The following is a 19,166-nucleotide window of genomic DNA, read 5'->3' as shown; positions in this document are numbered from 1 at the left end:
CTATCAGGTGTCTTTTCCATGTGTCAAGTCATCTCTCAACCTTCTCTCTGAAAAACTGAATATGTTGAGCTCCTTACGACTCACCTTTTATCCCCACCAAATTTCCATTTCCTTTGCACCCATGAGGTCCTTATTCCTCTGTCTTCTCTTTCCATTACTCTCTGTCTCTACCCTTTTTGTCTCCTTCCCTTCCCACTATAATTTGTACTCCAATGGGATGGAGGAGGAGCAGGGACAACCACCGCCACCTACTCAATGCTTCTGCCCCCAGCCAGGTAGATGCACTGTGGTGCTGCACTAGATGCCCATCTCTTCCCCTATACTGACTTGCCCTATCCTGAACCATGCAGCAGAACAGAGCAAGCCACAGAGTGCAGTGAGCACGTTCAGGTTCAAAGAAACACTCAATCACCTGGCCCAGCACAACTGTGGCTCCCAATGTCTGTCACCACTTTCAAAATTTTTCAAATATTCAACACTTCTACAAAACACGGGATGCTGACATCAGTGCAAAAAGCACAAGGCTGGAAGCTATGAAGGTCAGAGGCTCTGGAGAACTGACATCATATGAATAAACATACCACCCTTTACAGGTAACGCAAACTTTGCTCTGAATTGTTTTTTCTCACTTTCTAGAATGTGTTTGAAAGCACAGTGGAAAATGCCATGTCATTAGAACAGCTCACTGCAATACTGGACTCACAAGAGATTTTCATTTGGCAGTAGACGTACCATGGATTCACATGCTTGCCATGGGCATTTATGTTGCCAAGTGTTGCCCAAACCTTGGTTGCTCCTGCCCCAAAGACCCAAAAAGTACTTGCTTATGACTGCACTACTGTATTGTAGAGCACTCAAAAGCTCTCAGTTCAAAGCATACTGTTAACTGTAACTCAGAATAAAAGTGCAAGTACTGTAGTAAGCTAATGTGTTTGAAGGTGGAGTAAAATGGATCAAAGAAGCATATCCCTCTACTGTTAAAGTAACTGACAAGAGTTCATTTAATGGGAAACCTTGAAGCTAAGTCCAAACTCTGGTATTACAGCTAGATATTGCTGAACAAGAAATAAGCAAGTAATGAGACTCTGTATAAATACATTTTAAATTATACCTTTTCCAGTTGTATGCCTTAGTCAGAGTCTTAATATATAAACCATTACAGAGTCACAAATTATGTTATACAGTTATAAGAACACAGAAACATAAGAATGGCCATACTGGGTCAGAACAAAGGTCCATCTAGCCCAGTATCCTGCCTTCCGACGGTGGCCAATGCCAGGTGCCCCAGAGGGAGCGAACAGAACACGTAATCACCAAGTGATCCATCCCGTCGCCCATTCCCAGCTTCTGGAAAACAGAGGCTAGAGACACCATCCCTGGCTAATAGCCATTGATGGACCTATCCTCCATGAATTTATCTATTTCTTTTTTGAACCCTGTTATAGTCTTGGCCTTCACAACATCCTTGGGCAGAGTTCCACAGGTTGACTGTGCGTTGTGTGAAGAAATACTTCCTTTTGTTTGTTTTAAACCTGCTGCCTGTTAATTTCATTTGGTGACCCCTAGTTCTTGTGTTATGAGAAGGAGTAAATAACCCTTATTTACTTTCTCCACATCAGTTATGGTTTTTTAGATCTCAATCATATCCCCCCTTAGTCGTCTCTTTTCCAAGCTGAAAAGTCCCATTCTTATTAATCGCTCCTCATACGGAAGCCATTCCATTCCCCTAATCATTTCTGTAGCCCTTTTCTGAACCTTTTCCAATCCAACAGATCTTTTTTGAGATGGGGCGACCAGATCTGCACGCAATATTCAAGATGTGGGTGTACCATGGATTTATATAGCGGCAATATGATATTTTTTGTCTTATTATCTTTCCCTTTCTTAATGATTTCCAACATTCTGTTCGCTTTTTTGACTGCCACTGCACATTGAGTGGATGTTTCCAGAGAACTATCCACAAAGATTCCAAGATCTCTTTCTTGAGTGGTAACTGCTAATTTAGACCCCATCGTTTTATATGTATAGTTGGGATTATGTTTTCCAATGTGCATTATATTAGTTATCATTGATTGGGATACTTTCATTGTAAAGCACATATTTTCAGAGGCACTAAACTTTCTTAAAGGGAGTGGGTGAGGTATAACAAGAGATAAGGGCAGAAGACAGGGAGGAATTATGGAGAACTTTGTAAATGAGATATTGAACTTTGAACTTCATGGAGGAGATTGTGGCAGGAATGTGGCATGCAGTCCATGGAAGATGTTCATAGCAGAAATAACTGGGAGAAATTTTCTAGCCTGTGTTATGCAGAAGGATGGACTAGACGAGCATAGTGGTCTCTTCTTTCTTAAAAGTCAATGGATCTATTAAAATCTGATGGCCAGATCCAAAGATGGCTAAGTTATTCCAGCAGGTACGACAACCTTGATATAGTGTTGAAGAAAGGAACAGAGTCTTGACAGCTACATTTTGGGTGGTGGGAACCAGAAGGGGAGGCCTACATCTTGGAAACGGCAGTAGTTACTATACTATTACTACTCTATTTCAAAATGTTTTGGTACCAGAGTTGGAGGGCAAGAAAAAAAGTTGATAAAGGAAGGTGCAGCCGAATTTGGAGGGAGCATAGATAAGATGGGAGATGGACAGAGAGGACTCAAAAATTAAAATCAAGCTTGCAAGCACCGGAGACAAGCAGAACAGTGGAAGTAAGGATGCCAGAAAAAGGTGTAAGAAGAGACATCTAGATGGAAAAATAATAAGCACTGTTTTAGCCATACTGAGTCTTAGGTGGTTGCAAGAATGAAAAATACATTACAGAAAGGCAGAGATGCAGGGCTGCACAAAGGGAGAATGGCCAGGACTGAGAAATATATTTGTGAATCATCAACATAGACGTGAGATAAAAAAACCATGGGAGGAAATGAGATCACCATGGGAGACAGTACAGAGGGAGAAAGAAAGGGGGAAAAAGATTAAGACATTTTAGGGACTAGTAGACAGGGCCAGACTTCGTATTTTTTGTCAGGCCTGTGAACCATTCTGCCACTGATGTTCCCTTCTCCCACCCCCACCAAATAATTGATTCCTCCCTCATTATCCCCCACAAAACAAATATTTATAGCTGACTCTTATCCACCTTGATCACATTCCACCCTGCCTGAATGTGAATGAACAACACAATCTCTGGATGTAACTAAATAAATAGGATAACCATGTGTCCCATTGCCAAGAGGAAAAGTAGCAGGACTGGGAGTGGAGTGGAGAATGGAGATGTTGATTCAGAGGCTAAGTTGAAAAATGAGAAGATGGAAAGGAAAAGTGAGAACAAACGGATCTTGCCATAAAGTGTCAGTTTTGTTTTTGCAGTAATCAGCAAAATCTTCGGCAGAGAGAGAGAAAGAGAGGGGAGGTGGGGGGGAAGATGGGGCCTGAGTAGCAGGTTTTAGAAGAAGTCTCTCATAGAAGTAACATTGCTTAAGCATGTGAGAAAACAGTGTGGAAGAAAGAGGATAAAACTAAGTTACAATGGAAAATGTCTGAGAAAATGAAACTGGAAGTGAGAACAGAGGTACACCAACAGGTGAAAGAGACAGCCAGAGGGTAGTAAGCAAAAGAAGATAACTACCAAAAATACGATGAAGTTATAACCAACATCAGTTTGGAACAACTCAGGGGATGGTAGAAAGAGAAGAACGGAGAACAGAAATCTGATTTAGTAATTATCAAGGTTTAAGTAAATATTAGGCATACATAGACTGTGTACTTCCCAGACAACTATTTTTAGCAATAAACTATGATTTGGTATTCCAGACTGACATGTACATGGCAAGCACATATGAAAGCTCTGCACACTGAAAAACTGCGTCAACTAATTGAGCTAGACCAGTTTTTCTGGGCAAATGCACTGGATAATCTCTCTGGATAAAGCCCTCCTATCTTAAGGTTTTGGGAAGGGGGTGGGGGAAATATCATTAGATCACGCATTCAATTCTGTAACTTTAGCGCCCTCGTGGCCAATATGGAGTCTGCTCTGCAGGCAGCTCTGGCCAAGAGAAGGCGCGTGCAGGAATGCAGCAGGAAAAATCCTAAATTTGTTAAAATTCAGGCTTTCTGAAATAACTGCATATATTAATGGATAGAGCTTACAAAATATTCAAATATAACAAAATACTACAGACATACAAGTGAGTGGAGTTAAGCTGTTTTAGGAAAAATAACTTTGAATCTCCTGTCTTTGCTATGTTTAAATTCTAAACCATAATTTTGCATTAAGACTTATACTTAGGCTGTAAGTAGACTGCAAACCCCTGGGGAGAGGGATTGTTTTTTTGTTTGTTTGTGTAGCACCTAGCATAATAAGGTCCTGATCTGTGATTGGAGCCCACAGATGATACTGCCGTACACATAACAAACAACAACAACATAGTTTTTGCATTGATGATGTTTATAGAATTATATAGTTTTCAATAAGTGTTAAGTTTAATCACAGGCATCATCGCTTTTTATAGTGCCATATCAAACCATGGAATAGCGCTTCAAAGACTAATACCATAATCTTGCTAAAAACTTTCTATATCCAAAGGCAAGCAAACCTCACTGCAGTAAGCTTGGCAGGCTGCCCACTCTTAGCTACACAAGTGGTCATCTTGATTGAAACCCTCAACGATAAAAAGACAAAAAAGCAAACCTAGTAAGACTGAAGTAGCTCAGCAGTACACATGTAAACCTAGAAGAACCCAAAAGATAAAGGAAAATTGGTTGGAGAAGAAAAGAAACAATTTCAATAGGCCTCTTAGGTTGTCTAGAGTCACAAATGTATCAACAAAGCTTTGCGCTTATGTGATATCATTAGCTCACACATTCAACCTTTCATCCAAAGATCTTAAAGTTTAAGTTCAGCACTGAGGGAAATATCTCCCTCTGTGCTGATCCACTGTAGAAATGAGTCAATGAGAAATTAATGCAAGCTCTTATGCAGGCAACCAAAGTCACAAGCACAGTCCCTGAATAACGGGTTGCTGATATGTTTACTTGGTTTGTTTCAACGATTCCTCTCTTCCTACTTGACACTCAATGTAAAATATTACCTCTGTTTTCCTTACTATCCTTTGCTTTATCCAGAGTGAAAGGAGAGAAAGAAAAAAAACCAAGACAAAAAAAAGCGCATCCCTTTATACAATAAGGAAAAAGGAAGAAAGAATTGGGAAAATGTATTAATTATATGTAACTTATCTACCCAATCTCACTAAAGACATATTTAGCTACATATTTGTGACAGTTTATACATCTGCCTGATGCCTGTGTGACACAAATATATCTGCATTCAATAATCCCCCTAGGGAGGGCTAGCTCAGTGGTTTGAGCACTGGCCTGCTAAACCCAGGGTCGTGAGTTCAATCCTTGAGGGGGCCATTTAGGGATCTGGGGCAAAAATTGGGGATTGGTCCTGCTTTGAGCAGGGGGTTGGACTAGATGACCTCCTGAGGTCCCTTCCAACCCTGATATTCTATGATTCTAAAGACAGTTCTCGGATCTGGAATATCACCTTATTAGCCTTAAATTAACCCAAATTTAATCGTGGACAACAATATTTTAGACATCAAATGATTCTTGAAATAGGATTTTAACTTTATAGATGATTAATCATACTATTTCTCTTTCACTAGGCATGTATTATGAATAAGTATAGTTGCCTATGGAGAATAATCACATGTTCTAATTACCATTTTGGTTATACGCATAATTAATAACATTCTGGCTTAATAGGACATGCTGCAACTATAGACAGTTGCATGCTTCAGGTCCAAAATCTAACTGTCAGCTGAACTGCCAAAGACAAAGAAGCCACGATGCTGTGTTTTTAACTTTGGCAATATTGAACAAATCTTTATACAAGATATTGTGGTAAAATTAATCCTCTCATTGCTTTCATCCACCACCCTCCCTTTGGCCACGTATCAAGCATCACAATAGCATTTTTGTACTGGTAATTTTGTATTACTGTGCTAAACTGTGATATGAAATTAGCTATATTGAAGAAATATGATCACACATTCCTATCAGAACTACACAATATGAGAGTAGATACAGCCTAGTAATCTGAATATCCAAATTATACAAGCAAATTAAATTATGGAAAGCAGACTTACTGATTGTAAGCTTTCATTTTCACGAAGACAAGCTGTTTGGAGTTCTGATTTCAGGGCTGCAATGTGATGTCGATGAGATGCTATTTCTCTCTCTAATGTAGCAACTCTGGAGCTTGCGAGTTGGTAGACATCCATAAAACTTATAATCAGAGCCTTTAAAAAGTAAAATAAATAATCAATACCACGTGGACCTTACATAAATGCCAGCTTGCATACAGCCAAAGTCATTATAGAATCACACTAGCTAACTTTTATTAATAAAGAAAACAAAGGTTGGAAGATTTTCTAAAGTTCAGCAGTATTATTTAACAATTAAAAGACATAGCAAAGGTTTATGTAACCCTACCAATATTGTAAATGGCTAACAGCATTACAGAAAGCACACAACCCTACACTTAAATTAGGAGATATTTTCAAACATGAATTACTGCATTCAAGAGCTGACACTATTTTTCACTGTACTTAAATACAAGTTTCAGTGAAAGGTCAATTTCTATCTAGGGAAGTTTACCTCAAAAATACACATTTTCCAAATTGAACTGAAACACTAACTCTCTCCGCTCAGATTTAAAAAAAAACCCACAGATTTAATTTGGCATGCAACAAAAGAAATCAAGTAAACTTCCAGACCTCTTAAAGTAAATAACCAGTTTACAATATAGTTGGGAAAATATAATTGTGCTTGTGTATATAATGGAAGAATGTTCCAGCTGTGTAATATTGATCAGACTGATAATAAAGTTAACAGCAAAAGAGAATATAAATGATTTGGCAGTCCTAGTAACTTTATATCTAGCCTAAATAATAGAACACTGTTGGGATTATTGGTCTTCTTTACATCAGGTTAATCACAGTTTATAGGTTACAGTTTTCTCTTCTGAAGTGACCTGTAGTGAGTTTTCTAACGTAAGAACATCTTTAAGGCTAATATGAAATCTGCCTTCTGAACATAATACTTAGTGGAGGCTAAAATAAATTCACTAGCACTAAAGGAAACTCCCAAGATCTTTTCAAGTTTTTCTTTGTTTTATACATTTTCTACTGTTTGTGCAAATAAAATAAAAGTAACAGGGCTGAAGTGAAATCTATTACACCAGGGGTGAACACAGCCAAATAATACTAGCAGATTACTTACATCACATATATGGTGGCTATTCTCAGTAAGAAGAATCCCAAAGTGTTTTACACATTATGGCCCCAATCCAGGAAAGATATCCAAGCCAGTGTAAGGGCTTGCCTTTGTTGATACCTACCAAATGCATCTGTGTCTTGAGTAGAATGTGGCAGCCATTTACAAAAATATTTCAAAAGGGTTTAGAACAAAACAAAGAATAGCATGTTCCATACAAAACAGTATGATGCTTCACCTCAGTGAGACTGCTCAGGGGCTTAAAGCTAGGCATGTGCTGAAGTACCTTGATGCATCAGGGCCTGTGACTGAGCACTCAAATCAGGAAATATCAAAGCTCAGGTTACATGGCCACCTTAACTCTGACCCCTTCTATATAAGTATTAAGATAGAGTCCTTCATTATATTGTATTCTCAACTTTTACAATAATGACAATAAGGTTAAGTATACCAAATTGAAAATATATTTCAAGATGCTAAACGTGTGGATCTCAAGATGTAGGGAGAAAATCTTGCCCCACTCTATTATTTGAGAAATTGGATGCTGCTGTGTAACTTACAGATGACTACACAGAGGGGAACAGAATTTAGGCTGTAGGTGCAATTTGAACTATGGCATTTGCTGACTTTTCTTTGAAATAAAACTAGATTTCTGTAACTATTTAGGGCTATTATCAATATGTGACTTGCAAGCATGCAAACCTATGGTACACATTTAAGGTCACAGCTTAAATTAAAATGTGGAGACTGACTTTTCTTAGCTGCCCACTCTTTGAGCTGAGGCCCTGATCCTGCTAGCTTGCATGTGCAGGTGCACCTTTGTGCCAATGCAGTCCCAGTAGTGAGAACAGGGCTCTGCCCCTGTATAGGAAGTTGTAGAATCAAGGTGTTACTGAAGCTCCTACTGAAAAGGGTGTTGTGCACCCCATTTCACCACTTCCCTATCAACCATGAACTTTCTAACCCCAGCTGTTTCATTTTCAGAATAGTTTTAAAAGGTTGGAAAGACAGTGTATTTTCCTCCCAACTCTTCTTATGCTCAAATTTTCAGGGGGGAAAAAAATAATATCCAGATGAAAGGCAGAAGTTTCACAAAGTTATTAACAAAACAAGTAGCTGGAATAGAAACATTTATGCAACCTTAAGGAGGTTTAAACTCCCAGAGGAATTTTGACAGGCCAACCTAGATTTGAAATCAGCCAGGACATGGGGGTCAACATCCTCTACGCCTCCAAAAGGCACCAGGAGATCCTCAATAATGAATACCCAGAACTTCAGTTGTAAATCTAATCTGGAAGACAGCACCCCCAGCAGTAAAATGTGCTTAGCATCAAGTCAAGACACTGATTTATTGTTGAGTCAACATGAAGAAAATCACATGGAGAGTCCCCAGCATCGCTTCCTACAGTACCTAAGCTTCCCTTATTTGAATCATCGGTGGGGGAGGGAGAAATCTTTCCTATTTGCTCATTTTAAAGTTTTGTCAAACAGTGATTTCACTGGTTTCTATTGGAATTTAACATTTTTTGTTTTAATCCTTATTTGTATATTACAGATATAACATCTGCATCACTCTAGAAATAAGGTTTATTCACTGATCAACAGTGTTTGTTAATAGAATTGGAGATCAGGTATCTTCCAGAAACAGAGCTTAACAGCCCCCCCGCTTCCTCCTGCATGCCAGATTTTAAAAAAACAGATACAACAACGACAAGTACAGATACTTTTGTAGCCTTCCGGATATATTTTTATAGCACTAAATTTGACATTCAGACATGTCTGTAGGAACCACATTTTAGTGAGCCCTTCTGTTTTTTTGAATACACTGGTAATAGCGTGACATGCAAACTGGGAATAGAACATCTGAAACAAGTAACAAATCATCTTTCATTACAAGTAAGAATGATTTTTAAAATACATATTAGACATTGATTTTCATTCAGAAAAGTCAGTCATAGTGATCCCTGAACATTATAGGAAGCAATTTTTGCAACCCAGACATATATTTTCACACATTCACTTTAAAAGCTAAAACCCCTTTCAGACTGACGAATATTGTAGGAATGTCAGTGGGGCAGCAGACTTAGCTAAAGAAGCCACAGCAATTCTGAGGGCTGAAGAATGTTAATTTTAAACATTAAAAAAGCCAGCTGAAGTATGGAATATAGGATGTGAGTTAATAAAGGGTGAAACTTGCATAGTGCTGCCAATTTTAGAGCAGAAAAGGTAATGAATTCCTTTTTTTAGTTAATTCAGAGTAAGTAGTCAGAGTCCCCTTCCTATGCCTCCATTTCATAAGAGATGTTATTTGTTTAAAATCATACATCTTATAATGCTATTGATATGGCAGAAGCATATTATAATGTCAAAAGGAGTTATCACTGTGAGAACATATCCATGTTCCAACACTACTGCTCAAGACACTGTCAGCTTCATGAAAATGGAAGGGCAACATGCTGAACTGGCTGCAACTAATGACACAAAAAGGGTACTGAAGAGAGTAGCATGGAGAAAGGAAGGTCTTGCAATTAAGGTGCTGGACTGGGGTAAATGTTAAGAAGTACTTAAATCCCATTTTAAGATGTGATTTTCAACGAAATTTAAGAGCCTAAAGGCCAGATTTTTAAATGTCTTTAGGTGCTTAAAGATGCTGGTGGATGGCTAGTGAGATTTTCAAAAGTGTCTGGGTGCCTAACTCTCATTGATTGCAAAGGGAGTTAGGTGCCGAGGTATTCTGAAAAGTTAGGTGCTGAGGTGCCTATCTGCATCTCTAGATGCCTTTAAAACACTTTTAAACACCTGGCCCTAAATTACTTTTGAAAATGGGACTTAGGTACCTTTGAATATGTTAATCTTAATTTATTTTTGCCTCTATTCCCAATCAGTAAAAGGGGGCATTGTGAGAATAAATGTATTAATGTCTGTGATGCACTCAGTTACTCTGACGATGGAGGTACTGTGAGTGGGTAGATAGATAAGATAGTACTTAACCAACATTTAAAAAGTGAAAGGATAAAATGGACATTGAAAGGTGACACTATCTGTTTTAAATTAAAACAGATAAAGGTAAGGATTAGTTAAAAGCATAACAAAACACTGGAAAAACAAGAACAAGAAAAATCTATTTAATGTAATAGGTAAGCTGAACCCTGCTCAAAAAGTACTAAGTTTGAGGATGGCCTATTTGTACTACAGAATTTCTCACAAATAGTTCTGGTTTGGGCCCCGTATCCATGAAGTTGAGCATCTTACTCTGACAAATTTCCAGTGAGGCAAACGACTTCAAGGCTTATATGATTTTTTTAATAACACAATGAACTATGGAGCAAAATTATAATTTTAAAATTATCATATTGTCCCCCTCCAATCAACTTTAGAATAGAACAAGAGTTTTCACAGGAGGCCCCTTTCTACAGCACATGCAATAATAACAATAATAATTAATAAATACAAATATTCCCTCCCTTCAGTGATATGACTGACTGATCATCTCTATGTGCTCAGTCTTATTCAGAAACAGCAATTCTAAGACGTGCAGTGTAACATTATGCTTGTAAATATCTTTTACATTATACTATTGCCTAAAAATTTGTCAGCGAGAAGACTTTAATCTTTGGAGATTTTTTTTTTTATAACGTATAGTAAAATATGGCATTCTGATAGCTGGCACTGATAAATTATGCAACAGTGTTCAAGAGACATGAAGATTAAAGTACAAAATGAGGGCTAACGCATATCCTTTAAATTTAATTAACTAGATCAAAGGTCACTCAAAGTATTACCAAGTTAAAAACTTCAGTGGAAAAATATTGTAGGAAACATTCAGAGTGCACAAATTATTAAATGATTTCTTGTCAATGTATTAATGTGTTTATTATACTTCATGAGGAAAGGAAAATCTGTTATTTATTCCATGTGGAAATACTCTGTCAGTGGGATACCCCTTTCCCAATAATTAGATTCATGTAACCTAGTTAGAGTAAATACAATCCAATAAGAACTTTAATTTTTTTCTGCAATTTTACTTTCTGTGTTTTGATTTGCAGATAACAAAAGATTAAAATATTATCTAATGCCTTCATAGCTTTACATTGTTTCCAAAGCTGCTAATAAATACCAAATGTAAAACAAATTGCATTAAGGACCAGATCCTCAGCTTGTAAACCAACGTAGTGCTACTGACTTTCATTTCATTTACACCAGCTGAGAATCTGATCCTGAGAGTACAGCAATTACACACCTAGAGATAATTTTAGCTCCTATTTAGAAGAAAGGAAAGGGAAGGAAATAAATAACCACAGGCAACCTATTATGAGCTAATGCAAATCAAAGAACGTGTAATAAACAGACCAGACAGACAACATAAGCCTCAAATGTGTAGCGTATGATACAGCAGTCAGAAAAATCAAGAACCAACTACTTCACACATTACACTTTTATTTTTAAAGTATGAAAAAGAAGAAAAATCAAAATTTACATTTGCCTGTTAGGTTTCCCCCTTCAGGAAATCCTGAACTAAAAAGAATATTAGTAGGTAGTAAAATGTACCTAAGGGCAATATATACAAAGAGATAAAAAGAACAAGAGAAAGAATAATAAATGGACTACAGAAGAATGAGAGCTTAATTTTAGTATAACAAAGCACTTAGATAAAAATCTGAAGAGACTAAGAATTTTATGTATAGTATGAAGTTTGGCTGACGTGTGATATGGGTAAAAGCAATCAGCGTGGAAATAAAACTCAAAAGATTGGAGTTCTGTGTGTTTAATAGATAATGTACAGTATGCCTTTTATTACTGCAACCCTAGTTTATGTCTGGCCCTAACATTACATAAATAAGATTAGTTTAACAGGTTCACAAAAAACAAACATATACCAACCAATTAATTTTGGCTTTGAGAAGGCCAACCCCGAGTGATTTTATGATATTTATTAGAAGTCTGTGGAGGCTGCTTTTGTGGGTAGAGGGATTAATTTCCCCCTTCATTTTAGCATTTGAAAATTCACTCTGGCTGCCTTGTCCCATCGCCCAAAATGTCTAGTGGCAACATCAGTAGAGGATGTAAATATAGCAGCCTCTCAGGCATCAGAAAAGGCCACATGGGAGACAACATTCAGCAAAATTGCACTTTTGCAGCTGTTTGGCACTTTTTTAATGATCTGTTCTCCTGGTATCTTGTTTCAACAGTAAACTTTTTGTTGGGCTCCATTCAACCGTGGCACGTACAATTTAAATGTGCCAAAAATCAAACCAGTCCTGTTACAACTTTTTTCAACCAAACCTGACTCAGGGCCACACTTGGGGCCTAACTCCATCCCCTCTGTTCCGATAACAATTATGTTCCCCCCAAAGGTCTCAGAGGATAACCCAAGGGAATGAAGCTTGAAATAAAAGGCTAGATTCTCTGTCAGAGGTAATGACATGACTTCCTACAAGAAAACTGAAAAGAGAGCACTGAAATTGACAGAGACTGAAGGGAAAGTGCTTCTTCTGGAAACCACAGCAAATGGGCATAAAACAATAGTCATGGAAATTATTATAAAGAATAAGATGCTCAAGAATAACATTGATTCTATAGAAAATAATCTATAAATTAAGACCATTAGGTGGGGAGTTTGTTGATAAGCTCAGGTACTGAGAGTTTCATAATAAAGTGGCTACCTAAGGCTCTGGGGACTCAGAACTTTCTTCTAACTATTGAACCAAGCTACCATTTAAGAAGGAGGATCTCGCTGATGCATGGAATATTACTTTCATTATTTATTACATGCTGACAGGCTTGGTAGTGTACAAGATGAAAAATAAAGGCAGTCATTGCCCCAGATAGCTTACAGTTTAAGCAACAGACACAGAAGAAGATGCTGAAACTATTCCCTCCTTCCTCTCTCCCATTTTCTCTCTCTTTTCCTCCTAAGCAATATTGGTAATTTTATTGTGGGTTAGTATTTGTGGGTCTCGAGGAGAAAGGGAGTCTTTTGAGGGTTTGTGTGTCAGCAAAAGAGGGGCACCGGTACTGGAAAGTCATTCCATGAATCGGAGGGCATCATGAAGAGGGCATGAAGATGGAAAGGGAGGAGACAGACACCAAGACTACCACCACTGAGGGAACAAAATAAGAAACTACATCTGAGATTTAGGCTGGGCTTTTAAGGGACAGATGAGATGATTAAACTTGATATGGTGGGGAAGGGAAAGCTAATGAAGTGAATTGAAGAGGGAGGGATATTGCCTGATGAACTGCCAAGGAAGATAATTTTAGAGACTTATGTTTTGGAATGATCAAAGGGGAGCAAAATGGGGAAATTAATATTAGATTTCCAAGATATCGTGGGGGAAGGAGCAGCAAGACTCCATAAGAACCTCAAGGTACTGGGAGTATGTTACTTTGCCATTAAGGTAGCTTCATGGTTAAGTGATGTACACCTAAGAAATACAGCAGTATGCATGTGTGCACAGGTACATTAGCTTAGTAGTTTAGAGCCTGATCCAACTCAGACTGCAGTGCCAAAGAAAAACTGTGCTGATGGCTCAAAAAAATTACAAGAATAAGGAGGCTGACAAAATTATTTACATAAATACCACAGAGATCTTACATAAAACTCTAATTCAAGCTTAATCAGGATTATTTTGACAAAGCAGTTTGTGTAAACAGAAAAGAAAGAAAAAAGGTACAAGGTGTTACAAGTGTATCTAATGTAGGAAAAAATATGATATTGTATTTATTTGAGATTACAGAATGTGACCTCATAGTTAAAGAGCCTACCATAAAGCATACACATACAATGAATGGGCCAGAATTAAGTACTTTGAATACTTAATCATGCAACCTTTATTTATTCAATGTATTTTTTAAATGGAATTGTATAAACAGTTTTCATTCTGTTGCATTGTCTAACACACGTTACATGTCTCAAGCAGAAAAATTTCTCACTGGGAAACTGACTTTATTCTGAAACAGTTTTAGACAACCAGTTTAAAAAGGGTTCTTTCTAGTCAATGTTTTTGTTCTGGCAGCATCTAGCTAGTGTGGACAGTTCACCTATCTCTTGAAAGAGTTTTTGAAAAATGTTCTTAAACATTTTTCTACTTTGAGATGGGGTTTGTCAGTTTCCCAGGACAAAAAAGGAGGGAGGTTTGGATTGAATGTTTATCTGAACCTATGAAAGTCCCACCCATCCACAGGCCAACTTGATATTTGATACGCATCCCTAATCATTCAGACTCACAAAATTATTCCATTCATCCACCCATCTGTTAGATGTTTCTTCTCTCTCCCTTCCCACCTCCTTTCCAATCTTGGTGGTTTCTCCTTTGACTTTCACCCTTGTCTTTCTCTATCAATATCACAAACTCAGGTACCACACCCATACTTTTCAAAAGTAAGTGCCCTACTCCAAATATATTTGCCCTGAAAAGCAATGGAAATTTTGAACCCTAAAAACGGATGCTGTTTTCAACCCAGTAAACAGTGTTTGGACTTGACTATTGTAACTCTTTAGCAGCATGTTCCACTATACATTAATCAACTTGGTAACCCAATAACCAAGACAATAGGTTAAACATACACATGCAATCCTGTGTTCACACCCTATACACTATTGTAATAATCTTTGTACAAGGTATGCCTTGCGAGGTATCATTTAAAAACTTATAACTTGCAGGTCAGTATTGTTATGGTGAAATATAGGTAGCAACTTTATATGTGACGTTATAAGATTCCCCTGTATGATGTTAACAACATGTGTTCCAAACCCACAGCCCTGCTCAGGTCTGTCCTAAACAAAGTAATGTGTGTGCCTTAATTTACATTTAAGCAGTAAACAGAGTCATCAAGTGGCCATTCTTTGGCAAGAAAGGGAGGCACGGACAAAGAGATCAGCATCTTAGCAAAGAAACAGCATAAGGTCTCCTTCGTTCACCAGACCCTATGTCTCTTGGTTCTTAGCTGGAAATGCTTTTCAATTAGGAACTGAAACTATAAAAAGGAGGGGCAAATACCCCAAGACACCCCTCTCTGTCCCCTCGCTGACCTCATTTGCTGCACCAGAGAAGACAAAGGAAACAGCTGTTGGACTCTGGTGGGCCAGAGGAGGTCCTGAACTAAAGAGTTTGGTTAGTAATGCTGCAAGAAGCATGTGGTGTGAAACTTTGCTTGATTCTAATATAGTTTGTTACGTGAGGTACCAGTAAGCATTTTATATTTATTTTTCTTGTAACCATCTCTGACTTTTATACCTTATTATTTGTACTTGCTTAAAATCTCTCTGTGGTTAATGAACTAGTTTTATTGTTTTATCTAATCCAGTGTGTTTAAGTTAAAGTAGCGGGATAACTCTATTTAGGATAACAAGCTAGTGTATATTATTCACTTAAAGGAATAATGGTCTTAATATGTTTGTACAGTCCAGGAGATGGCTGGGCAATACAAGACAAACATTTCTGGGGGGAAATTTGGAGTGTGTTGGGATCACCCTGCAGTATAACCAAGGCTCGTGAAAGCCTGCAGGCTGCAGTTAAACACAAACACATCTGGAAGTGACCTGAATGCTGGTTATGAGCAGTCCAGGTTGGAGGCTACAACAGCGAGGCATTACAGAGCATCCCAGGTTACAGGGCAAAGGTGACAGCCCCCCATTGGTCTGGATTTTACCCCGGTGTGTCACACTCAATAACGAAGACGACAGTTTAACTTACACATGCAATATGGGAGTACAAAAGAGAACAGATGCATTTCAAATTGTAAGACTTCATGCATCTGAAATTCACATATTTACAAAACATACACTTTAGAACTGCACTCTCAAATAGGATAAAGATAAGAGAAGATTTAGTATAACTCAAAAATATATCATTTAATTTTCAATCTGTCCTAAACTTTTCTTTTTCAATTTCACTTCATCAGTACACCACTTGGGACACAATATCAGCCTATTTCTTAAACACAAGACAACTGTGGAATTAACAGAACAGCTTCATTTTTACGCCTAGTTTTACATTCTGAAAGGCTTACTTGAGTTTTCCTTAATCCTTAAGTTGCATATTCATTGCTATATTTCCTCTAACTGCTGTCACTTAAATTGTCATGCAGAACAGGGCAAATCGGGGTCAGTTTATGTAAGCGGCATCAATCTGAGAAACTTCATCAGTCTTTATTTCAAGGCATTATGCAAAGAAAACTGACATTAAGAGAGCCTTAACTGACAGCAAACGAAATCAATCAGCAAATCACTAAGCCATAATAAACTCACTCAAGTTGTAGATAACCCTTCCTTCTCCAGGCCTTTACCTAAACAGCCCATCAAATGCTGCCTTTGACCAAAAATCCCATCAATTCTGTTACAAAATCTTAGCAATAATATAGTGTAAAACTTCTTAAATTCTCATTACTTTCACATTAACAATAAGGATAAGCAAAGATAAATCAGATTGGTTTATAATGATGAAATAGTCGGCTCCTAAATGAAAAACAAAAGATTCAAGATTTGGATAGGACTTTTTAAGTTGACTACTAATCATGTGGCTAAAAATTGAATAGGATTGCTTGGGCTCCCAATGAAGTCACTGGGAATACTCTCAGACTTCAACCACAGTATGATAAAGCCCAGTACAGTTTTTCTCTGCTATTCAACAGATTCACTCACTCAACATTTTTCTACTTTTATTGCTTTGTTTTGAAATTAAAAGAACCAGCACCACAAAGCAGACACCAGAGCTTCAACTTCTCTGACCTTTCACTTTATACTGTGTTATTCATGAGTCTATCCATTTATTTAGGTACTCATATAGCCCTCAATAGCATAAATATCTAATCTCCTGAATGGGCTCATCCACAAATTGGTCGAATAGGCTGCATACAGCAATATCAAACAATAGGAAAAAGATCACAGCACACTCAAGCTAGGGAGGGAGAAAGAATTGATAAAACAACTTCTTTCCAAAAGATACTACACAGATTCCCTGACCAGCAATGGCAAGTCTACACTCAAGGGCTACCTTGGCACAGCTGCGTTGCTGTAGCACATCTGGTAAAGACAAGCTATGCCAACGGGGGAGCACTTTCCCATCAGCGTAATTACTTCACCTCTGTGAGAGGCAGAAGCTATGTTGGCAGGAAAGCGTCTCACGCCGACATAGCACCGGCATGGACAGTGCTGAGGTTGATGTGTGTCTTTATCACATCACGGAGCGATGTAAGTTACATCGACTTAAGCGGTAATGTGGACCAGCCCTTAGAGGGAAAGGATTTCTCCAACTGAAAAAGGAGACTACTAACACAGGAAGTGCCAAGAAATCCTCTTACACTGTTTGGATATTTTCCTACCACCAGACATTTTCCTCTTGTAACAATGGCATATATGAAAAGCTCAATCTAACACTACACGCCTCATCTTACCAAAAGAATAATTACTATGAAATAATACTGATATTCCCTGCTGGCTCCTGAGCATACATCCTGGTTGGCAACAAGCTGAAAACTACAAGAAGAAAGCAGAATTGCAAGCAGAAGCCAAACTAATGAAATTGAAAGTCACCACAAGAAATCACAGACTAAAAACAAAAACAAAACAAAAAAAAGAGAGCAGGGTCCAATCCCCTCTCCCTTCTTTGCACAATACAAGGACAGAACATAACTCCCTATTTTGATTGATATTCTCTTTTCAAGCGGCAAAGGGTCCTGTGGCACCTTACAGACTAACAGACGTATTGGAGCATAAGCTTTCGTGGGTGAATACCCACTTCGTCAGAGGCATGTAGTGGAAATTTCCAGAGACAGGTATAAATATGCAAGCAAGAATCAGGCTAGGGATAATGAGATTAGTTCAATCAGGGAGGATGAGGCCCTCTTCTAGCAGTTGAGGTGTGAACACCAAGGGAAGAGAAACGGCTTTTGTAGTTGACTAGCCATTCACAGTCTTTGTTTAATCCTGAGCTGATGGTGTCAAATTTGAAAATGAACTGAAGCTCAGCAGTTTCTCTTTGAAGTCTGGTCCTGAAGTTTTTTTTGCTGCAGGATGGCTACCTTTAAAGCTGCTATTGTGTGTCCAGGGAGGTTGAAGTGTTCTCCTACAGGTTTTTGTATATTGCCATTCCTAATATCCGATTTGTGTCCATTTATCCTTTTACGTAGGGACTGTCCAGTTTTGCTGACGTACGTAGCATTGCTGGCACATGATGGCACATATTACATTGGTGGACATGCAGGTGAATGAACCGGTGATGGCGTGGCTGATCTGGTTAGGTCCTGTGATGGTGTTGCTGATGTAGATATGTGAGCAGAGTTGGCATCGAGGTTCGTTGCATGGATTGGTTCCTGAGTTAGAGTTACTATGGTGAGATGTGTAGTTGCTGGTGAGAATATGCTTCAGGTTGGCGGGTTATCTGTGGGCGAGGACTGGCCTGCCTCCCAAGGCCTGTGAAAGTGAGGGATCGTTGTCCAGGATGGGTTATAGATCACTGATGATGCGTTCGAGAGGTTTTAGCTGAGGACTGTATGTGATGGCTAGTGGAGTTCTGTTGGTTTCTTTCTTGGGCTTGTCTAGCAGCAGGAGGCTTCTGGGTACACGTCTGGCTCTGTTGATCTGTTTCCTTATTTCCTCATGTAGGTATCATAGTTTTGAGAATGCTTGGTGAAAATCTTGTAGGTGTTGGTCTCTGTCTGAGGGGTTGGAGCAAATGCGGTTGTACCTCAGTGCTTGGCTGTAGGCAATGGATTGTGTAGTCTGTCCGGGATGGAAGCTGGAGGCGTGAAGGTAGGCATAGTTTCTCTTTCCAGAAACTGATGACTTGATGAACCAAAGAGGCAGCAACCCCTTCCATGCCCACTCTGATCTCCTTGACCGTCCAAAAATACAAGGCTGAAAAAGTGTGGAATTTTTTTAGGGT

General features: G+C 38.4%; 1 protein-coding gene across 29 annotated transcripts in view; it reads right to left on the bottom strand.

The window, feature by feature from the left end:
• CCDC171 (coiled-coil domain containing 171) overlaps positions 1 to 19,166 on the bottom strand; it is a 258,335-nt gene that overhangs the window by 66,390 nt on the left and 172,779 nt on the right. For 28 of the 29 annotated variants that reach the window (XR_006290939.1, XR_006290938.1, XM_043546855.1 and 25 more), the window contains one exon: positions 6,153 to 6,305. Coding sequence is in view for 27 of the 29 variants with exons in the window: in XM_043546855.1 (XP_043402790.1) it covers positions 6,153 to 6,305 (153 nt within the window). In the remaining 2 variants the exon portion in view is untranslated. Of the gene's footprint in view, positions 1 to 4,690; positions 4,730 to 6,152; positions 6,306 to 19,166 lie in introns of all 29 variants that reach the window. The other variant, XM_043546863.1, reaches the window with a different exon arrangement.

This window comes from Chelonia mydas, chromosome 5 (assembly GCF_015237465.2).
Source record: "Chelonia mydas isolate rCheMyd1 chromosome 5, rCheMyd1.pri.v2, whole genome shotgun sequence".
Lineage (NCBI taxonomy): Eukaryota > Metazoa > Chordata > Testudines > Cheloniidae > Chelonia > Chelonia mydas.
Note: the sequence above shows the minus strand (reverse complement) of the source record. Positions and strands in the feature narration are given on the sequence as shown.